At 35.7% G+C, this 24,646-nt stretch overlaps 1 protein-coding gene across 4 annotated transcripts in view; it reads left to right on the top strand.

The window, feature by feature from the left end:
* Positions 1-24,646, top strand: part of Camk4 (calcium/calmodulin dependent protein kinase IV) — a 224,522-nt gene that overhangs the window by 87,685 nt on the left and 112,191 nt on the right. For all 4 annotated transcript variants that reach the window (XM_004841772.4, XM_021255864.2, XM_021255863.2 and 1 more), the window contains one exon: positions 17,202-17,280. In XM_004841772.4, coding sequence (XP_004841829.1) covers positions 17,202-17,280 — 79 coding nt within the window. The remainder of the gene's footprint in view (positions 1-17,201; positions 17,281-24,646) is intronic.

Raw genomic sequence — 24,646 nt, 5'->3', positions numbered from 1 at the left:
GTGTCCAGGCTGCAGAGAGCTGGCCTCGCACCCTCTGCTTATGTGGCAGAGCTGGCATTCAAAACATAGTGGAAGAATTTGCTGTTCTTCTTGAGAAGTTTCTCAAAGCCTGACAATCATCAATATTATAGAAAATATGTGTGCTTTCTTCTTTGGGTGTTATTCCAATAGAGAATCGATGTGGGTAATTTGTCAGTCTTCTCAGTTGTCAGTAGCAGTGAGGTGGGACTGTGTTGTTGCTATTTGGGTTTTTTTTTTGTTTTTTGTTTTTTTTTTTTAATACTTTTATTCGCCAATTCTTCTGGTATATGTAGAAAGCTAGATTAAAAGTTAGTAGCATTTTTTAAAGTCAAAGAACTAAATGTATGACATTGTTTTCTGCCCTAGAAATATTAATCCTTGTCTCTTTAAAGCCAACTAAATATCTTGATTTTTTAAATTATGAATTTCTACAAAAAAGGTTCATTCCAGGGAATACTCCCATTTCAGAGTGATGCAACCTGCTACACGGAACAAGTGCTTCTTGTGCATTTGGGCACCAGGACCGTAAGGGCAGAAGGAGGACCCGTCATACATACCCAGAAGATCTGGGCTTGCAGGGTCACAGATGAGCCCGATGTCATGGTGCTTATAGGCATGGCCTCTTACACTGGAGAGAACTGGGTTCATGTTACAAATTTATCTCTTACTAACTGTACAAACTTAAGCAAGTGAGTAACCTCTGTGGGCTTTGTTATTTTCATGGGCATTCAAATATCTGACTGATAAAGTACTTCTGAGGGTGAAATAATCTAAAGCATATATTGAATAGAACACAATGCCTGGCCTATGGTAACTACTTATTGAATGCTAGTTATTATTGTATTTTGTTTGAGAGCCTTGCTTTCTTCATATTTTTCATAATTCCAGTAGCTTTGATCAGAATATCCGAGGTTTCTTTGAATTCTTTTTATGAAGTATTTTGCAGTTTCTAGAAACTAGAAATCTCAGACTCAAATGGATGATATTAAAAAAATATCAAAGACAAGAGAATGCAATGATGACATGTTATGACAAATGGATCATATATTATGGGTCCACATGGCAGTTTCTGTTCCGGACACTTTGTTTCCTGACAGATGTTTTGGTATCTTTTTATTGTTGGACTGGCTGGGAAATCCTTCTGTGTGCTATTTGAAATGTACACATATTTGAGTGAAGTTCTGGCCAGAGTTCTTCAAGAAGAAAAATGTTAGTTGACCTCAAAATTGATAAGCAAAGAGAAAAGTCACAGTTTGCAGAGATAATTAGAAACTTCTGCTAGTGTTAACTTTTCAATTGATTCAGGAAAGGGTAGCAAGCTATTTTAATTTTATATAGTCTTTAGCTTGTGCAGTTTAATGAATATTGATTCATCAAGATTAATTCAAAAATCCATTCATCTCCTTTTAGGTGCCTGGTGATGTGTTACAGCCTTTCACATAAGTTAATTTAGTCCTCATATCAGTCTTAGTTGTTGAAAATTATGATCTCTATTTCTTGTATATAAAGAAACTGTAAACCTCATTTTTCTCTCTTTTCCTCTTAGACTTAAACCTCTTAGACTTAAACCTACTAATCCTTTTTCCCCTTCAGGTACATAAGAGAAACTAAATGTTAGCTTGGAAAAAAGTAATTTTCTGTTTGGTAATGTTTAGACAAATTTTGCAATGTTTTGTTGAAAAGGCTCATTCTCAGTATTTCCTAATCTGCACGCAGCAGCAGCATCTTCTGTTAGATCATTTGATTGCTGAGTGACTGCAAAGGGCTGCAATGGCAAAGCCAGTGCCCTTAGTCTGTGTAACCTGCACATGCCTCTTCTTCAGGAGGCAGGTCAGAAACCCAAGAATAAAGTTAAAGAGGGCCAAAAGAGCTTTTGATGTCATTTTGTTTAACTCATTAGGCAATAATTTGATGCCATTTCTAATTAATGCAGGAAGCAGAATATAACACTATATTTCTATCCACTCAGGATTACATTTTAGGACAAAAATCATTTCATGACTCTAAGTAAACATTATTAATGAGAAAGAGGAAATTGACATTATCCTGAGGGATTTCCAATGATTTCTAAACACATTAAAGCCCTGGCTTGTGGCCTAATCCTTTTTCCCAGCTTCCCTTGGCCAATGCCACTCTACAGCAAAAGGGCAGGAGATGTCACCAGTCCCCTAGGGAAGACAGAGGATTATCTCAGTTCCTTTTCTGTAGCCAGCCTTTGTGGTTTCAGTTTGGGGTACTTTGTGATTGCTACTGTCCCACTTAGCTGTTCTCCACCACTTAGTCCCACCCCACAGACTTTTACCCAGGAGGCTCAAGCTGACATTTGGAAATGCATTTTGAGTTGTAACCTCTTTTTTATTTGCTTTTTCTCTAAATACTGGGGCATCTGAGGTGACTTTTTCTTTTAACTCTGGGTCTCTGATAGGTGTTGATTGATCTTCCTCCAGCTCTGAGAACAGACAGACCCTTAGCTTTAAGTGGATATTAAAGTCAGAGAGCAGGAAGACACATAGAGAAGTCGCCTCTGTAGTCATAGAGATAGGCTCACATGTGACCATTATTTGTTTAAATTACTTGTTTTGACAAAGTTTTATTATGTTAAATTATGTTTATATTACCACAAGGGGAAAAAAGCGAGAACAATAGTGTTTCAGTGTTTGGTTGGCATTGATAAATCACTGGGAACAAGGAAAAAGAAATCTATAATTTCAATTAATATTACATTTTCAGGAATAAGAAGCATCATGTTCTAATGTGTTCTATAGTTCTTTAAATAGTCCCTAGAAAACTGAGTGAGAACAGAACCTGAACAATAAACGAAGATATTTTGCTTTCACACCTAAAATTGAGGGTTGTTTGCTAAAACCTGTCATTGGATGCTGATTTTTTTATGGTCCAAACTCTGCTGAGACTGTCAAATTTATTTTTCTTCTCTTTTTTGTCCACATTTTAAAATTAGTGCATATTGGTTATGCAGATTAATGGGTTTCGCTTTGGGAGATTTGTACATGCACATAACATACTTTAAGAGCACAAAGGAATTCACTTGGAAATTTCTAGCTGATTCAAACTTCTCGCCTTTGTTTTTCATTCAAAATTCAAATGCAGGAATACTACTGAAGAGGTATTAAAGAACAAAATGAAACAGAAACCTCTTCTCATAGGATAGGAAATCCTGTCAAAAAAACGTAAGAGCTCAAAATTGAAGTGATCTTAGGCTTTTCTTCTTCTTGAAAACTCTGGTATCAGCAAGATGGGATAATTCTCCCTATGCATTTGATTAGAAAAAGTACTAGAAAAACTAAAAGGGGAAGCTTGTGAATGGAGGTAAGCCTATGCAGGGACTAGATATACCAAAGAATGAAATCAACTTTCAGAATTATATTACCTACATTTAAGGTATGGCTCTTGTGCATAAGTAGTTCTATTTAGTAGATTCTTGTTTCAAGTAGTATGTTATTGTCAAGTTCCCTAGGCACGCAAATGGTACAAAGTCATGGTACAGCCTATTGTTGTAAGAAAGATTTTGGGTTTTCTTAGGGAAATAACCAATACTCATTCACTTTAATCTTTGGCTCTAGGAAGTGTTTTATAATATCTGCTAAATAAATGAAGATCCTGTGCATCTGCCACTAACTATAATGCTAGTTTATATTCATGAAGGGTTTTAGATCCTACATAGACTTTGCATGTATCTTCTGTGATTCTTAAAATGACTACATGAGGAGGATGAGGCCCATGTGATTGTATCACTTTTGTCAGTGAGCAATATAGTCTAGGAACCCAGATCCAGCTCCATGAGCAGGAGACCTGGCAGAGTCCCATAGGTTTCTGTGTACAGGAGGGCTCTGTACTTGGTTCAGTGCTTGCTGTGGCCATGTCAAAATTCTCAATGAATTTTGAGCAACAGGCCCTGTATTGTCTGAATGCAAATTTGATATTTTCTTTTAAAATAAATTCAGAATCGTAAATCCCAGTAAAATAATATTTTTTGAAAGTAAAAAATATATTGAGTGTATCTTTTAGTAAAGTATACACAGATAGGTTCCTAAGACTTCTTATTTATGGTAAGAAGGTAATTATAATATGTAATGGTTGGAGCATGTAAGTATATTACCTAATTTGTAAATACACTAGGCGAAATTTCTTTATAACACAAAATGGCTACCAAATAATAGCCTAAAAAAGTGATCCAACTTACTATGTTTGTATTTCAAGTTGGCGGCATGTATGGCTAGCTGAATAATAACTCTTTATGGTCCACATGGCTGTGCAGTATCTCTTGTCAGTCCTAGAAATTGTCAGATAATTAAATCTCAAACATGATTCCTGTTTTCTGGAATGAGTAACATGAGGTTCACAGAAGACTCCTTATAAAGACTGTTTTAGAGATGACTGCTTCCACATAACTGTGCAGAACAGTTTCTGCATTCCCAGGAAACTTGGTTACTGAAGGAAAGAGGGAAAGAATACATAGGCAATAAACCATAAAAACTAAATTCTTCTTTTAGCCTGTGACAGCTCCACTCAGACAACACTGTCTTGAAAAACAATTTCTAACTGAAAACTGACTCTTAAGTTGTGAGAAAATGTCATTAATAAGACAAATCTTCTCTCTTCTATGAAAGAAACAGATGACTATGTTAACAAAGGGGAGTTGGCTGTGACTTGGTGGAAACAAATAGAACTGCAAAAGTAAATAGCTGAAAAAGTAAATATGATGATGCAGTTAACACCCTAAATCCTAAAGAGACTTGAAACATGATTTTGGCAGCATCATCATGATACATCCTGTTGATGAAAATGGAAAACAGTAGGTGTAAGTGGGATTTCTGATGCATTTTTTCTCCTTTTATAACAAAGTTCTCTATCCTTTCTTCCCTCCATTTTATTTCTTTCTTCTTTCATATAGGATTGAAGGCATTTTATAATAAAATAAGTAAATAATAGTTATTCATTCAATTCTTTTTAATTCTCCAGTAATGCAGGTCTGCTATATGGAAGACACTAGCTGGTCACAGGTGATCATCTTCAAGGTGTGCTGGGGACACACATGAACTCAATTAACTATAACACAGCAATGGGCAACAAACTTTAACAGTGTAGATGTAGAGGATTTAGTGATCACTTTGCTAATTGAAAAGTGTGGAGATGTAGAATGAGTTCTGAACACTGATAGTCCCACTTATACCTCTAAGGTAAGATCCCCTACTTTGGTTACTGGTCACTCCCACTTACTGGGTAATCAGCGAAATCAAAAAAGGCAAATGTATATGGCAGCAGGAGCTGAGAGGTGGTTAATGTGTGAAAATGGTGAAGGGGTCCAAGGGTATACTGAAAGGGACAGTCACCTCCTACTGCTGGACACAAAGAATTAATGTTTCTAGATTCAAGACAGGCTGGAAATCTGAATTTTTGATGAAGTGTCCAATTTTTAAAGTTTATGAAGACATGCAACAGTTTTTAAAAACTCTGTTGGCTAAACAAAACACATCTATGTGCTAAATAAGCCACCAGCCCTTGTCTCTGCTGGTCCCTTGTAGAAAGAGTAATCTCACTGATTTCTAACCCTTACAATTTCTTATTAAAAGCTAGATGTTACTGAATGTCAGTGACAAGCCTAAGTCAGAGCTGCGAGAGATGAAATCTTTTCCTTGTTTAGATCAGCCATCTGGTAGAGCTCTCAGCCATATGAATCCTTAGAAGCAGCAGTGGGGGTTATCTCAAGGCCCAGGATCTAAAATGAGTTCGTTATTTGTGTAAAATATGTCTTCTTGATCATCTATTCACAGGAAAGTTTGAGGACACAATGTTTTGACATAATGTAATTATATGGCATGCCTCAAAATTCTTTTCTCTTCCAGAAACAATAACAGATGCTGTTGATGTTTTAAAAGCTTCCTGGAACGCCACAGGGAATTTGCTAAATTATTCTCTTATAGATCCATCATTTGTTAATCTCCTTCAATCACAAGTTTTATGAGCATTTCCAATTTGCTCTTAATAAATGCATAAAGAATATATTTTTTTCTCTTTTGCAACAATAATATCTGATTCAAATTCAATAAGGTGATGGAAACTATGAGTGTGAGGGAGTTTTGCTTCTAGTAGTGATGCCGAAACAGGTACTACATTTGCCCTTTTTATGTAAACAGCTGTACAGCACAAACAAAAAGTAATTCAAAATGTGTCTATCTATACATGACTGCAGAAGTGAAAAAAATATGAATAGAGGAAAACTAGCATATTTTCATGACTTGAGAATGAGCAATGGTTTATTAGAATATAAATAGCATTCACTATAAGAGAAAATTTGATAAACTAACCTTCAAAATTAAAAGCTGATTATCAAAAGAAAACCAGTAGAACCAATGACAAAACAAACTATGGACTGGGAGAAATTTTACAATCCATATATCTTTCGTGTAATCTAATGTATGTAATCTTATGTATAAATAATCTTATTATGAAATATTTACAGAAGAAAATTAATGGATTACAAATAAGTATATAGAAATGCACTTAACATCATTTTTCATGGAAATGTTAATTTAAAAAACAATATGACACCATTTTATGATCACTAAAATAGCATAAATTAAACTTATTGACATTCCCAAATATTGGTGAAGATGGGAGAAACTAGAATTCTTATACCCTGCTGTTGAGAATAAAAACTACATTCAACTACATTGAAAAACTACTTGGTAGTGTCTCTAAAAGTTAAGCTTGAACATTCCATGCTATCTCACCATTCCATTCTTGGGTATTTAACCAAGAGAAATAGCTGCTCTGCCCATAAAAATGTTTTTGCATAAAGGCCTACAGCACTTGTATTAGTAATTGCCCCAAACTGGGAACAGCTGTATCTATCAATAGAAGGCTAGATACAGAGATAATAATGTTGAATTTTTATGTAATTTTCTCTCTTAAGGTATGTCAACTTGACTGGACCATGAGGGGCCCCAGATAGTAGGATAAACATTATTTCTGAGTGTCTCTATGGGAGTGTCTCTATGGAAGTGTCTCTATGGGAGTGTCTCTTTCTGCATGAGATTAATATAAATAAATCAGAAAACTAATTGAGATAGATTGCCCTCCCCAATTTGAGTGAGCTTCTAGCCCACAGAAGGCCTTAATAGAATAAAAGGCTGAGTAAGGAAGAATTTCTTCTCTCCTTGTCTTTATCCTGAGGCATTGGCCTTCTTAACTGGACTTGGATTGGAATATACTCCATCACTTCTCCTGCTTCTCAAGTCTTTGGACTCAGCCTAGAACTTATACCATGAATTCTTCTGGGTCTGGACCTCTCATCTACCCTAATCATGTGATTAATGAATTAATAAATGTGTATGTTATGTGTATGCATGTGTACACACACTCTACTGGATTTGTTTCTCTGGAGAACCCTTACTGGTACACAGGTGCACTACTGAGCAATGAGAGAGTGAACTCTTGATCCACGCAATAACATTGATGAATTTCAAACATTGTGTTGTGCAAACAAAAGAAAGCCTGACCAAAGAATATATATTACACGATGGAATTCATATAAATTTTTTAAAAAGTCAAATCTAAACCTTAATTATAGAAGTCAGCACAGATAAAGTTTTAATAGAAGTAATGATTGCATGAAAGAGACACTAGGGACCATTCCATAGAAATAGAAATGCTCTACATCTTGACTGGAGTGATTGGAGTGGAGGTTCACTGGGGTGTGCATATGCCAAAACTCATTGAACTGAACACTGAAAACCTCTATGTTTTGTGGTCTATTAATTTTATCTCAATTAAAAAAAACTATGAAAGAAGAAATAAATAATCATTCAAATTTGAGGTTTTCCAAGGAATTGCATCTAAAAACTAAGGTATTTACACACAATGGATTATCACTGTGCCATAAAGAAGGATAAATTTAAGTCATTTGTAGGAAAATGGATGCACCTTGAGACCATAATATTAGGTGAAATAAATCAGACTCACAAGCTTAAAATCACATAGTGTCTCTTATATGAGAAACTCAAAGTATAAATAAATTAAAGAGCAGAGTGAACAATAGATAATAAGAAACAAGGAGATAGATCATTTGCAAAAGGGAAGAAGACCAAGAGATGGAGAAAGGAGGAAAGGGGAAGGGTGTGAAAAATGAATTAAGATGTGTTATGTACATGGACCAACTCCCCGCAGTGAATGTAATCACTCTGTAGTAGAAACATGTACTAATAAAAATTAATTTAAAGAAAGAACTAACACAAGTTTTCAGCAAAGAAAGAACTAATCTCTTTCCTGTTCAGAAATTTTTGAATATTCTTTTTTAGATACAGATTAAAGTTTAAATTTTCTGGTCTGCTGTTCATAATCCTTTAAGACAGCCTCTTCCAGCCAAACATCCAACTATACATTCTTCCACAATTCTCATACAAATAGATCTATTGAGGGTAAAATACTCTCTGAATGCTCCTAACCCTACCCCCCACCACTGGTTCCGGAAGGCCATGTGCCTAGAGCACTTGGAAGTCTATTATTTTCCTAGTCTCTATCCATCTTGAAGACCAGTTTAAATTTGGTTTTCCGCAAGGAGGCTTCTCACCTCTCTCCTTAGTCTCTAACAGTAGAAGGACTAAAGGTCCTTGGTTGGCAAAGATACTTCTGATTTATGGATGAGTTTTGGCATAATTAGTTAATGTTCCCCACCCCCACTCTCAAATGGATAATAAATTATAAAGCCATACTACCCAAAGTTTTATACTTCAATCTTTCTTAGTATGTGATCTGCTTTGAAAAATCATATATTTATAGGTCCTTTTCTTGTTTTATATTATATTGTAATTTCACTAAGAGCCAGAGCCATCCTTACAATCCCCAACAGTGCTCATTGCAGTGCTTACTACACTTTTGTTGAATTAAATCAACCTCACTTTAAGAATGAACAGTGATTTCAGCTGCTTTTGAATATGTGACAATATTGCTCACAAACAATTTAAATATCTTTTTCTCACAACCTTTAACTCCTCATCCTTACAATGGTGTTAACTACAGTGAAATAGCTTTTGTTGTCCTTTGAAACTAATTGCATATTATTCTTGGTTCTTTTTGGGAAAGTAACTATAAAGTTACAGGAGGAACTTCCTGTGAGCAATTATATACTCTTGTTGGACTGGTCCAGGGCATCTGGGTGGTGTGCTCCACTTCAAGGATTATAACATTGGTACTTTTATTTTTCACAAAGGTTTCTCTTGGACAGAAAGGAAAAGGTGCAGGCTTATTGGGATATTAGAATTGTGCAAAAACTGTTTCAAGAATATCCATTAATTTTTTGTTTTTAGTAGCTAAAAACCTAAATGTCTATCAAACACTTATAAATGAACTGGAGAGGACTTATTAAAATCTATGCTAATCAACATTAATATATCTCTGAACATGATTTTTAGTGAAAAAATGCAAGTGAAGGACTGAGATATATGATATAACTAGCACTTCTGTAAGTTATAAATAGTGCACAAAACAGTGGTAAACATTGCTTATTAACATTAATAAACTTAAGTGAATGCATGGAATTTGGAATGGATGTATATATATTAAATATATTACAAAGTTGTATGGAATATCAGGAAACAAAACTGGGAATGGAAGATTAAAAAAGGAACAAGACCCGTAACTATTCTCATAGTAATACATTAATTGGTCAATCAAAAATTTAATTCTATGTGTTTGCTTCCTGTATATGCATATACTCATTCACAGAAAAGAAAAATAAACTATCTGGAAGAATTTTGATTAATTAATACCAATCGGTAATAATATGAGGCATTAAATATTAAGGGACCGATGAGAGTATTAAGACCTTTTATTCCATAGTTTTTTACTGTTGCATTACTTTGGATTTGGAAATAGATATGTAAACCAACTTGACAATTTGAGGCTGCTGTTGCTTCATTTTGTAATAGTTAAAATTTAGTATTTTGACTCCAAAGCTTTTGAGCTTTTTCTTTATCTTAGGAAAAGGTCTTTATTAAATTTTTGAAAACAAAAAGAGTCATTTTTAAGCCACTCTTTGCAGAGATCAAAGCCTTAGGACCAAAGTCACAACTAGATACTGATGGCCAACAATTTAAGGAAACTGTTAAGTGGGCAGGCAAGGTTTTGAGAAACTGGAGCCATGTAAAGATAATAGTACAGAGTTTAAGTTCATGATCTGAGTTGAAGAGTTTAGTGGTTGCCAGTGTAAGGCTTTAAAGGGAGGAGTGTGGGTACAAAATTAAAGTACAGGAAAGTGGACATGGCAGAAGTTGACATCCTGGTGAAATAACAAATAAGGAATCTATAAGAGAGACAGTCATGAGTCAAAGTGATGTACCACGTAGGACAGATCACATGAAATGAAGCATTTACCCTTGTTCCCAGCAGGATTCAATTAAGTGAGTGAATCTTAGAATACAGAGCATGTTTATGGAGAAACTCTGACCCCACACTTACTAAAGCTTATTAAAACCTTGGATTTGGGTACTTCTTAAGGTCTAGGATTCAACATCTTTTTTTTTTTTTTGATACTGGGGATCGAACTCGGGACCTTGCGCTTGCGAGGCAGGTGGCAGAACCACTGAGCTAAATCCTCGGCCCTCAACATCATTCTTTTGAGATTTACTCTAGAACTGTATTATTTAACTAACTTGGAAAGCGTCCAGTTTTAATGGCAACTTCTAAATTTCAAAGGTTAGCCATTCTTCAAATTGTAGATTGAAAATGCCAAATCAGTAATTAAATCATTTGAGCAGTTGCTTCCTGTTCGTTGTTGACTGAAGGTTCAGATATTTTTTATATAACCAAAGAACCCCTTGAAGCACTCTAGTTTTAAAGAGCATTGAGAAATTGCAGACTGAAAGAGAATGAATGAATAATGAAAGACTGTTGTTGGAAACAGACCAAGATGTATGCTGACATTAAGCACTTACAGATTTTGACTTTTCTCTCATCTGTTTTATTGCATATGACTCTACCTTCACACTGAAAAATCAATTTTAAGATTATATTCTTTTATAATTCATCTATTTAAAAATCAATGAAAAGTTTGTGAATAACAAGTCAATTATGTAGGAGAAATATAGTTTTGCCTTTAGATTTTTCCAGAAAGAGCAGTAAGATCTTTCTTGCAAGTATATGTACATGATTTTAAAAAGTTTAAAAATCAAATCCCAAAATGAACAAAACTAAATGCTTTGAAATATTAAAATATAATATTCAATATTAATATCTTAAAATAATATTTTGGCCTAACCATATTTTTAATCAAACATATTCAACATTAAAAAATACAAGATTCTTTGGGTGCATTTTAAGATCCATCCCTTTAAAAATACAGTGAAATTCTAGTAACTTATGAGACCTAATAATTTTAGCAAAGAGTTTTCACAGCTATGAAGCATATCATTGCTGAGACACCGCTGAAGCCAAAAAATAGAGAGGTTAATATGTTGTAGAAATTTCTGTGTCTGAAGTTCTCTTGCATTTCTGAAGAGCAAATGGAAAGCAAAGCCAGAAGCCATGCTCTGTGCTCTGACCTAGACAATCACAAATGTTCCAATAGGTCCTCCCAGAGAAAAGCAGTCTCTCATTTATGAGTGCCCTTAATGGGAGAATGACCTTACTACACAGTTGTCTTAACATTATGCAATCTCATCTGAATTCCCTAGAGCACTGATATAAATCCAGACTTCTGTCTGTCTGATTTCATTTTGAGTTAGATATGATCTCTGTTTGGCCCTTTGAATGGATTTGGGTGTCTATCTCTCAGATAGTAGTTCTACAGTTATGTCATAGTGCCTGGATTTCATTTGGAGAGAATGTAAAACAAGAAAGGAGGGAAGAGGAGATAAGCACAAGGGTGAGATTTTTTTTAAAAGGACTTATGTCAAAACAGATGATAAAAATTTTGACAGTTGTTCCTTATATGTTGGGCATGATGAGCAGATGAAGATAGGCTATGGAATAAAGAGCCCCTTTCTGTATTAAGTGGTCCTAGACATGACACCAGAAGCCTTTATACTTGAAACAGCTCTAGGAAAATCAGTATTATATTTAGAGCTTTTCCTCCTCATCCTGAGGTTTGGCCTATAGTGCTAGGTACCTGTATCAAGAATTTCTTTTTTTTTTTTTTTTGGTACCGGGGATCGAACTCGGGTCCTTGCGCTTGCGCAGCAGGCGGTGAAACCACTGAGCTAAATCCCTGACCGAAGAATTTCTTAATAGTATTAACAAAGCAATATTCTGTATTTGTGTGTATCTGTGTGTATAGTTTATATATAGTATTGGAGTTGTCATTCTGTATTCTGGAGTTGTATTCTGTAAATTTATTTATTTATTTATTTATTTTTGGTACCAGGGATCAAACTCAGGTCCTTGCACTTGCGCAGCAGGCGGTGAAACCACTGAGCTAAATCCCTGGCCCTCTGTATGTAATTTTAGAAACACAATATAGATAGGACTACTTTCTCTTCTTTTGGTTTAATGCAAAATATAGTGGCCTAAATTTTTAACTTTTTGTCTTTAATGTTTACTTTTAATAACCAAGTTGTCTTAGAGAAGACTAAAACTACAAAATAATTATCCCAACATTCTGTTAAAGAAAACCAGTGTGAAAGTCAGTCAGTCTCAGGTTCCAAGCGTATTGATTTACTGACTCATCAAAATCACAGCAGAAAAAGAAACTCCCAGTGATAATTTCTATATTCCTTGGTCATTCCTTAAAGGATATGTTATAATGAATAAACATATGCAGCATTATTTTTTGTAGTTGAGTAATCTCATAAATATAATAGGTTCTAATCTAATTTCTTTGCTTCTTTTGCATCTCTGGAAATTTTGTGAGGATTCTCTCTCTTTTTTTTGAAACAAAGATATAACATTAGATAATATGTTTTTTCTGCATTAAAATTTAACTGTTAATGTCTATTATGCCAAAATAATTATTTTTATGTAGACATAATTGGATATAAAATATGATTCCTTTTTTATATTTACACTCCAAACTAATCATTTAGTTTCATCAAAGAATATAGGCTTTATTTTTGAGAAATTCTGAAATGTTATTTTTCACTTAAAGCTATTGAGGCAATTTGTTTCTTTTGACTTAATTTATCTAGCTTTAAAAAATTGTTTCTACTATGCTGTGTCTTGAGATTTTGTGAAGTTTAAAAAAACTTTTTTTTGCTAAAGGAGTTATTCACATATTGCAATTATTGACCAATTAATTTAAGGTGATGAAAAAATTAAGGAATAAATTCTATTTAATACATTTTACATAAATTATTGAGTAACATTAATATTTCAGTTGATAACTTCAAATTTTTCATAAAAATGAAAAATTAAATCTTTAATTTTATTTCATCATATATTGTTTCTTTTTAAAAAAATGTATCAGTTACCATTAGAGGAAAATAGAATGGGATGAATGCCATAGGCTACATTTAGTTGTTTGGCTTTTAACTTTACCTTTGAGCAATGCGAATTTTCTTAGGAAGATATTTTTAGTTTATTTTTATTAATGTACCTTTTATATTACAGAAAATTTTACTTTTTTATTGCACAGTTCTGCTTGTTTTAACAAATGTATGTACTTATACAAACACCACCACAGTCAATATACAGAATATGCCTATCATATTAAAATATTCTTTAGTATTCATTTCTAGTCAGTACCTCTGCAACCTGTAAGCTTGAGACTGCTGCCATATTTTCTATCTCCATAATTTTGTCTATGGAAGAATATTATTTAATAGCAGTTATATAGTATACTGTCTTTGAATGTATCTTCTATTTACTTAGGATATTAAAGAGATTTGTTCAAGTTATGTGGACTCTAGTTCATATCTTTTTATTTCTAGGGAGAATTCCATTGTGTGGATGTATTACAGATGGTTAATCAGTTGGGATGTATCGAAGATATTTATAGTTTTTGGTGAATATTCATAAAATTGCTATGAAGATTTGCATTCATGTTTTTGAGTGAACACGGTTTTTATGTCACTTGAGTACGTAAATACCTATGAGTGAGACAGGTGGATTGTATGATGTGTTTAACTTAATCAGAAACTACCAAACTCTTTTCCCAAGTGACTGTACCACTTTGCATTCCTAGCAGTGTCAGCTGTTAGTTGCTTTCCGTCCTTGCCAGCCTTCTTTAAAAGGCATCACAGTATGTGCATAGTTGTTATTTACTCATACAGTTTGCATTTCCTTAATGACTAATGGTGTTGAAAATCTGTCAATGTTCTTATTTCCATCCACTTTTGGTGAAAATATATTTTCTAACCTTTTATTTATAGTTGAAAACAAAAATAAATCCTTAATGTATGTAAAATGTTTTGAAATGTGTATACATTGTGGTATGATTAAATCAAGCTAATTAACACATGTACTGTATCACATACTTAGTTTTCTTCAGAGTGAACACTTAAAATTTACTCCATTAGCAGTTTTTAAGCATACACTACATTGTTATTTTATCTTGTGGGTGATATCTCAATTCCTCTACCCCCAAATTCATTAACCGCCATTCTATTCTGTTACAGATTTTCTAGATTTCTGTATACTACATAAGTGAGATCATACACTATTTGTCTTTTTGTCCGTGGCTTATTTCATTGAATGTAATGTCTTCCAATTTCATCCATGTTGTTTAAAATGACAGGATGGTCTTGTTTTTAAGGGGTCAATAGTATTCCATTGTGTGTATATTGTATATTTCACATTTTCTTCATGTATTTATCTATTAATGGACACTTAGAATGATTCTCTAGTTTGGTTATTGCTGCAATGGTTATTTGGTTAATGCTGCAATGAATATGAGAGTGCAGATATCTCTTTGACATGCTGATTTCATTTTCTTTGGATATATGGCTAGCAATAGGATCATTGGATCATAGATTGTCCTACTTTTAATTCTTTAGAGAATTGTTTTCCATAAATACTGTACTAAACTCCCTTTCACAGTGTGAAGTTTTCCTTTTTATCCACATCCTCAACAGCACTTGGTATCTTTCATCTTTTTAATGATAGCTGTTTTAACAGCTGGAAAGTGATATCTTTTTATGGTTTTGACTTGCCTTGCACCGGTGATTAGTGATGTAGACAACAATTGCACACCTATTGGGCATTTTTAGGTCTTCTTTTGAGAAATATCTATTCCTTTGACCATGTTTTAATTGGGTTGTTTGCTTGCTATTGAATTGTTTGAATTCTTTATAGTTTTGGATATTAACTCCCATATCAGATACATGTTTTAAAAATACTGTCTCACATTCCATTGTTTTTTATGTGTGGTACCAAGTTATTTCAGCACTATTTGTATTCAAAAGACTACTTTTTTCTCCGTTGAATTGCCAGAACCAATTCATCATATATGCATAGGTCTATTACTGGATCATTTTTTTTCTTTCTTTTTGTCTCTGTCTGTTCTTTCTCCAATACCACTGTCTAGATTATTGCAGCTTTATAAGTATACATATCAAGTACTGTGAGTGCAGTAAATTTAAAGAGATTGTGTATTCTGCTATTTTTGTGTAAATTTTTCTCTCAATATTATTTAATTTACTTGATAATGCTATTCATGTGTTCTATGCCCTTGGTAAGAATTTTCTATTTTTGCTGTCAACTTCTGAAAGAGTGCTTTCAAATGTACTTATGGAGCTTCCTATTTCTCCTCTCAGCATTGCTTTATTTTGAATTCCTATTGTTAGGTACTTTTACATTCATTGTGTTATTTTAAAGACTGAACCAATAAAAAAGTAATGTTCCTCTATCAGTTTTCTGTTTTGTCTGACATCAATACAATTATTTCTGCTTTCTTTTAAGGTTGGCAGAGCACTTTTTATCAAGGATATTATTTTTAGGCCATTTATGTGATTTTTATGATACCATATGATTAGCTTTTTTTCTCTTTTTGCAGTACTGAGGATTGAACCCAAGCTAGCACTACACCACTAGGTTACATTTTCAGTTCATTCCCTCTTTTATTTTAGAGACAGGATCTCTCTTGGCTTGCAAGAAGCAGAGAGTGAAGGCCCCATCTGCCAATACCAAGCCAGCTCTAGTACCCCCATCATCCAATCAGCTTGCACAAGCCTTGCCCTCTGAATGCGTAGGCTTGGGAGGGGCCATCCAGATATAAACCACAACATAATTATCTTTTAAAGCCATTAAAATAAGAAAAAAATAAGTGTTATATTTACCTTCACTTATTCCTATATATATATATATATATCTTACCAAAGATTTTTGAACATAATAAAATTTGTCTTAGTGATTAGCAATGTAACACAACAGACCTGATTTCTCTTGCATCTGTTAAAAATTTAATGTGCTTAGGAAACTAGAAATATGTTTGACTTTATAATACTTTGTATTCACTTAGAATTTCAGAAGCATAGGACTAAGTATATCGTAAGAAGTCTTTTGGTCTGATCTACAAAGCCTGACAGGTTTACTCCAAACTAATCTTATTTTAAGATATTTTCAGAAGTTCTCTTTCTCAACTTGAATCTTAAACCTGGTTAGTGTGTAGTTTTCTGTCTTTTTCTTTTGCTTTGTGTGTCGAGTGGGAGCATTTGGACCACACCATTTGCTTTTTAATGCTCTCTTTGTAGTAACCTTATGTGCCTAGGAGAGTATTTAGTCCCTCTGTTCCATTCTCCTTTACAGGTTAAAAAAAAGAAAGGGGTGGGGGAAGGAGGGTCCCAGCTCCAAGAAGTGCAGTCTGTTCTGACCCCTATAAAAGTGCTGAACTGAGCCCCCTCCCTGATGCTATTTGGCTTATTTCACTCCAGACCTGCACTTTTGGGAAACTCTGGGATTCTGAATTTGGATGGGTGTTCTCCAAAAACTGTGATTACCTGAGCACCTGATTTGCTTGAGAGCCTACTGAGTGCAGCAACCCCGGGTATGGCATGTTACCTAAACAGGGATGGAGCAGGAGGAAAAGAGCAGGCTACGAAACCTATAATTTTCTGAGCAAACTATATTAAGTTGTGAGAAAAAAAGTACACCTGGCATCTAGGGTGTCTGATGATAGAATTTATAAACACTTGCCTATTTGGAGAGTAACTGCAAGAGACACTTATTGTCAAGTATTCCCCTTTGATCCGTGTCCAAAGCATAACATTTTCTTTTTGTCTTTTTCCCCTAAGGGGTGCTACATCAATTGTGTACAGATGCAAACAGAAGGGGACCCAGAAGCCCTTTGCTCTCAAAGTGTTAAAGAAAACAGTAAGTTTATTTCATTATATAATAGCATCTCTGAGGGACCTGTGACCTGGGGAAATCAGCAACTAGATTTAAAGGACAAAGCGGCCAGAGAGCTGCTATGTGCAGCTGGCTTGTTTGAATCCTGACTATGTGAATAAAACCCAAATAGGTTATTGTCTGATGTGACTTTGAAAGCCACGGGATCCTAAAATGGATGTGATCTGTTCGGAGAAATGTGGAAAGGGAAAACATTAGAGCTGGGGAGTAAACCTTGCTTTGTATAGCCATATTCACATAACACTTTCATATGCTAGACAACCTTGTGGTTTTTTTTTTTTTTGTATTAAATTCTTTTATTGGTATGTTTTAGGTATACAACACAATTACATTTCTCATTGGGAATTGTACCTTTACATAATGCATCTTGGTTCTTATTTTTGCCCCATTCCTAGCCCTCCCTTCATGCCCTCCACCCTTCCCTATTTACAAAGACTTTATTTCCATTTTTTCCATTTCTCATCATTTTTCCTTTCCCTTCTTTCCTTTCCCCTGCCCCTCCCACTAACCCTACCCCTTTGGACCATTTCTTCCTATTTTACATTATCGATTATTCATTTTAATCATTGGTACATTTTAGGTATACGATATAATGACATTCATCATTGGAAATTTGCACCTTTACATAGTCGCTCTTGGTTCTTATTTTTCACCCTTGCCCAGCCCTCCCTTTAACCCCTCCATTCCTCCCTATTTATAAAGATTTTGTTCCTATTTTTCCATTTTCTCATATTAATCCCATTCCCTTCTATCCTTTCCCCTAGCCCTCCCACTTCCTTCCCCTTTGCCCCTTTTCTTCCTATTTCACATTACCTAGTATACATTTAGTCCTTATTTACACTTTCAGTTATTCACACCAGAGAAACTATTTGGTATTTACACATGTGTGTCCTATTGATTTCACTTAAGAGTATTGCCTCAAGGTGCATCCACTTAGCTCTAAATGTCTCTAATTTCTCATTTTTTATGGCTGAGTAGTACTCCATTTTATAAAAACCCCACATTTTCTTTATCCAGTCTGCAGTTGATGGGCATTTGGGCTGTTTCCAAGTTTTAGCTATTACAAACTGTGCTGCTATGAACATGGGTGCACATATATCACTGTGGTATGATTCTTTTAACTCTTTGGGGAAGATCCCCAGCAGTGGAATAGCAGGGTCAAATGGAACTCCCAGTCCTAGTTCTTTGAGGTATCTCCATACTGATTTCCACAGTGCTTGCCCCAGTCTACACTCCCACCAGCAGTGGAGCAGGGTTCCTCTTTCCCCACAGCCCCTCCAGCATTTCTTATTGGTTGATTTCATGATAGCAGCCATTCTTTCTGGAGTGAAGTGGAATCTCAGCATTGTTTTCATTTGCATCTCTCGAATGACCAATGATGTTGAACATTTTTTCATGTATTTATTTGCTATTTCTACTTCTTTGTCTGAGAAATATCTATTCATTTCAGATGCCCATTTTTGGATTGGGTCTTTAAATTTGGGAGGTCTGATCTTTTGAAGTTCTTTATAGATTTGACATAGTAGACCTTTGTCTGAGGAAGAACAGGTGAAGATATTTTCCCACATTGTGGGTTGTCTCTTCACACTTCTGGTGGTTTCTCTTGCTGCACAGAAGCCTTTTAATAAGAAGAGATCCCATTTGTTGATTGTTTGTGGCAGTTCACGGGCAACTGAGGTTTTGTTCATAAAATCTTTTCCTACACCGATGTCTTCAAGGGTTCTACCTAACCTCTGTTCCAACTGGTTCAGAGTTTCTATTTTAATATTTAGATCTTTAATCCATTTTCATTTTAGTATAGTGCATGGTGAGAGATACAGGTCTAGTTTTAATCTTTAGCAAGTTGAAGCCCAATTTTTCCATCACCATTTATTAAAGAGGCTATCTTTCCTCCAGTGCAGGTGTTTGGCTCCTTTGTCAAAGATGAGATGGCTGAGTGTGTCTGATGTTGTTTCTGCATCTTCTAATCTGTTCCACTGGTCCTCAAGTCTGTTTCTTTGCCAGTCCCATGCTGTTTTTATCACAGTAGCTTTGTAGTATAGTTGCAGGTTGGGAATTGTGATACCCCCTGCCATGTCTCTGTTACCTAGAATTGCTTTTGCTATTCTGGGTCTCTTCTTGTTCCAAATGAATTTTTGGATTGTTTTCTCAAGGTCTATCAAGTATGCTGCTGGGATCTCAATTGGAATTGCATTAAATCTATATAGCAGTTTTGGAAGTATGGCCATTTTCACTATATTAATCCTTCCTACCCAGGAGCAGGGGATGTCTGTCCATTTTCTGATATCATCTTCAATCTCTCTTTTCAGAGTGCCATAGTTTTCAGAGAAGAGGTCTTTGATTTCTTTCGTTAGGATGATTCCTAGGGATTTCAGTTTTTTGGATGCTATTGGGAAAGGAATTATTTGCCCTATTTCTCTCTCAGTGAGTCTGTCATTGGTGTAGAGGAAAGCTATTGATTTTTGTGTGTTGACCTTGTAACCAGGTGTTTGACTGAATTTGGTTATTAAGTCTAGAAGACTTTTGGTGGAGTTCTTGGGGTCTTCTATATAGAGTATCATGTCATCTGCAAATAACGACAATTTGACTTCTTCATTACCTATCTTTATTCCTTTTATTTCTTTCTCTTGTCTAATTGCTGTGGCTAATGTTTCCAGAACTATATTGAACAAGAGTGGTGATAGTGGACATCCTTGTCTTGTTCCTGATTTGAGTGTGAAGCATTTCAGTTTTTGACCATTTAGTATGATATTGGCTGTTGGTTTTTCATAGATGGCTTCTATCAGTTTGAGGTAGAGACCATCTATTCCAATTTTTTGTAGGGTTTTTATCATAAATGCATGTTGGATTTTGTCAAATGCTTTTTCTGCATCTATGGAGATAATCATATGGTTTTTGTCCTTGGCTCTATTGATATAGTGTATTACATTGATTGATTTTCGTATACTGAACCATCCCTGCATCCCTGGGATGAATCCCACTTGATCAGGGTGTATGATCTTCTTGATGATCTTCTGCATTCTGTTTGCCAGTATCTTATTAAGGATTTTTGCATCTATGTTCATTAGTGAGATTGGCCTATAGTTCTCTTTTTCAGTTGGATATTTCTCTGCTTTGGGGATGAAGGTGATGCTTGCTTCCAGGAATGAATTTGGGAGTATTGCTTCGCTTTCAATTTCAATTTCATTGAAGAGTTTAAAGAGTAGTGGCAGCAGTTCCTCTCTAAATGTCTTGTAAAATTCAGCAGTGAAGCCATCAGGGCCCAGGTTTTTCTTAGTTGATAAGTTTTTAATTACATTTTCAATTTCATTGGTTGATACTGGGTTGTTCAGAATTTTTAGGTTTTCTTCATTCAACTTTGGTAATTCATATGTATCTAGGAATCTGTCCATTTCTTCTGTGTTGTCCATCTTATTGGTGTATAGGTTCTGGAAGTAGGTGTTGATGATCCTCTGGATTTCTGCTGGGTCTGTTGTAACTTCACCCTTTTCATTCCTAATTGCATGGATCTGGGCCTTTTCTTCCCTTTTTCTGACAAGGTTGGCTAAGGGTTTGTCAATTTTGTTGATCCTTTCGAAGAACCAACTCTGGCTTCTTTGATTTTTTGTATCATTCTCTTAGTCTCCATTACATTGATTTCTGCTTTGATCTTTATAATTTCCTCCCTTGTATGAGCTCTGGGGTTGTCCTGCTCTTCCTTTTCTAGAAGCTTGAGGTTCAGCATCAGGTTGTTTAATTGGGCTCCTTCTGTTTTCCTAATATGCATATTCACTGCTATGAATTTCCCTGGTAAGACTGCTTTCATTGTGTCCCATAGATTCCGATATGTTATATTGTCATTGTCATTTAATTGAAGGAACTGTCTGATTTCTTCTTTAATTTCCTCTGTGACCCATTGGTTATTCAGAAGTGTGTTGTTCAATTTCCATGTGTTTATGAAATTTTTTGAGTTGCTTTTGCTATGGATCTCCAATTTCATTGCACTATGGTCTGATAATATTCAGGGGATAACTTCAATTCCTTTGCACTTACTTAAACATGTTCTATGTGTGAGTATGTGGTCTATTTTAGAGAATGACCCATGTGCAGCCGAGAAGAATGTGTATTCTGATTTTGTGGGGTGGAAGACTCTGTAAACATCTGTTAAATTCATTTGTTCAAGAGTTCGATTGAGTTCTAGTATTTCATTACTTATTTTTAGTCTAGTTGATCTATCTATTTGTGACAGTGGGGTGTTGAGGTCCCCCACTACAATTGTATTAGTGCATATATGACTTTTCATGTCTGTTAGTATTTGTTTTATATAGTTGGGCACACTAGTGTTTGGTGCATAGATATTTATGATTGTCATCTCTTCCTCTTGGATTCTTCCCTTTACAAGGATGTAGTGTCTTTCTTCATCTCTCCTAATCAGTGTTGGTTTGAAATCTACTTGATCTGCAAAGAGGATAGCTACTCCTGCTTTTTTTCGGGTTCCTGTCACATGGAATATTGTTTTCCACCCTTTAACTTTCAGTCTATGAGTTTCCTTTTGAATTAAGTGTGTTTCTTGTATGCAGCATATTGTTGGATTTTGCTTCTTGACCCATTCTGCCAGTCTGTTTCTTTTGATTGGTGAATTGAGACCATTAACATTGATAGTTATAACTGAAACGTATTGACTTGTTATTGCCACGACTTTTTCTTTTTGGTGGGTTCTCCCCCTTTCCATTTAATTTCTTGTCATGCCAGATGGGTTCATTCTGCTTTGCTTCCTGGGGTTGTGATCCTCAATGTCTGTTCCTAGGATATTGTGTAAAATTCTTTGGAGTGCTGGTTTTGTATTCATGAAGTTCCCAAGGTGCTCTTTTCATGAAAGTATCTTATTTCTCCATCAATTTTGCAAGGTAGTTTTGCAGGGTACATCAATCTGGGTTGGAGGCTGTTTTCTTTGAGGGCTTGGAATATGTCACTCCAAGCTCTTCTTGCCTTGATGGTTTGTGTTGAGAAGTGTGCTGTGATTCTGATGGGCTTTCCCTTGTATGTGATTTGTTTCTTTTCTCTAACTGCTTGTAGAACTTTGTTGTTCTGTTGTGTTTCTGGAATCTTAACAATTATATGCCTATGTGTAGATTTTTTTTGATCAAGGCTGTTTGGAGTCCTATATGCCTCACTTATCTGTATGTCAAGCTCTTTTTTTCCCATGCTTGGGAAGTTTTCTGCCATTATTTCTGGGAAGAGATTTTTTATGTCATCTCCATTCTCTCCTGTTTCTTCATTGAGCCCAATCAGTCTTCTGTTATTCTTCTTTGCATCATCTAGCAGCTGCTGGATTGATTTCTCATGTTCCCTTACAATTTTAAAGCAATTTTTCTTTTCCTGGTCACTAATTGCAATCTTATCTTCTATATCTGAAATTCTGGCCTCACATTGGCTCATTCTGCTGTGTAGACTTTCAGTGGAGTTTTTCATGTCCTGGAAATCTATCTGCATCTGTTTTATGGATTCCATTTGTTTCTTATGTTGGGATTCCATCATGTTCCTGAGCTCCTCTCTAGATTTATTAATCATGTCTTGCACTAGGGGCACAATTTCTCCTGTTATCTGAGAAATTATTTCTGATTTCATTTTTTCCAGATCCCCTTTTGTTGCCAGTTCAGTGGCTTGGGTCCAGGTAGTTGAGTATCAGAGTGTTCCATCTCATTCCCTTTGGGGTTGCTGTAGGTGATCTGGGAGTCTTGTTTTGAGACTTATTTACATGTTTTCTCATTTCGACTGGGGCGGGGGGCTATTAGCACCTGCACGGATTACCTCCTCTGAGCTGGGTGAGGTGGGACAGGGGCCGGGAGCAGTGGTAGGGGTGGTGACCCAAAAGCCCTTTCCTGTGGGCTGGGAGCAGTGGGAGAGATGGTGGCCAGGAAACCCCTTCCTCTGGACCAGGAGCAGTGGGATGGCGGCTCAGAAGCCCCTCCCTCTGGGCCAGGAGTGGTGGGAGGGATGGTGGCCTGGAAGCCCCTTCCTCTGGGCCAGGAGCAGCGGGACAGAAGGTGGCCCAAAAGCCCTTTCCTGTGGGGTGGGAGCAGCGGGAGGGATGGTGACCAGGAAGCCCCTTCCTCTGGACCAGGAGCAGTGGGATGATGGCTCCGAAGCCCCTACCTCTGGGCCGGGAACTGTGGGACTCAGTACCTTGGTCTGGTGTTCTTGTGTTCTCTGTGTGTTTGTAGTGTGGAACCAGGTGGCTGCCTGTCTGCACTGGGCTGATTCGGTGTCTTCCGTGATACTCAGGACCTCAGTAGGGTGTGCACAGACCTTCCTGTGTGCAGGGGCCTGATTAGGTGTATTCTGCACGACTGGGGACCTCGGTAGGGCATGGGCAAACCTGCCTGTCTGCAGCGGGCTGATTCGGCGTGTTCCATGGGACCGAATCTTGCAGTTTTAAAGAAGCTGAAATGAACACAAATATCTGTATTTGTCAGCTTGTAGATTTTTCTATGTTTGGATTGACTTCGGTAAAATACAACTGGACAATGCTATTATTTCTGGGGCAGAACTTCTTCAACTAGAAGTTTGTATTTGAACAGGAAGAAATTTGTTCCGGGGTTTCTTCTTTTGCCCTAAACTCATAGGTGAGCTGGAAGAGACGAAAGTATTAGAGTCATGTCCACTGAATAAGAGATACACCAAATACGAATTCAAAATGTAAGTACCAGTACCTGTGTAGCACTGTCTGCTCCCAGAGAGTATTTTGTCATTTTAATGCCTTGCTGGCACTTTCTGTCAATAGGTGGTATCTGCTTATAGAACTACAAAAAAGACAAGGTACTTTTTCATAGCACATTCATCCTTTTTCAAATTTTATGTGAACAAATTTGTGATATATATATATATATATATATATATATATATATATATATATATGAAATCCCAGTTGTAAAGTATGCTGAAAAGAGAAATGTGATACATTATGAAGTCAAATGATACTTTTCTTTTTTAGGCCAAGGAAGTTATTTCCTTGATGGCAGTTTAATACCACCAGCTGTTTATGTATTGTCTAGCACAGGGAAATTATAGAACTTCATATAAAAAAGAGCATAATGGCACAGGATTTTCAGTCAAGGAGAAATACAATGACATTTTGAAACAATCTGTTGGAATTTAAAGGCATGGCAAAATACCAAACACAGTTTAATAGAAATAGATAATAATTTAAGTGGCAATTGCTAGTAACAAGCTCTATATTCTGAATTTTCTGTTTGGTGTCAGCAATTGCTTAATTTATTCCAAGATGTAGATGAATAGAGTATTTTTGGATGAGATATAGCATTTCTCCTTAAATCAATTTCTTTTTTTT

Source organism: Heterocephalus glaber, unplaced genomic scaffold (assembly GCF_053883595.1).
Source record: "Heterocephalus glaber isolate CG9 unplaced genomic scaffold, H.glaber_assembly_v1.0 deba00001465, whole genome shotgun sequence".
Classification (NCBI taxonomy): Eukaryota; Metazoa; Chordata; class Mammalia; order Rodentia; family Bathyergidae; genus Heterocephalus; species Heterocephalus glaber.
This window is presented reverse-complemented; position numbering and strand designations above follow the sequence as displayed.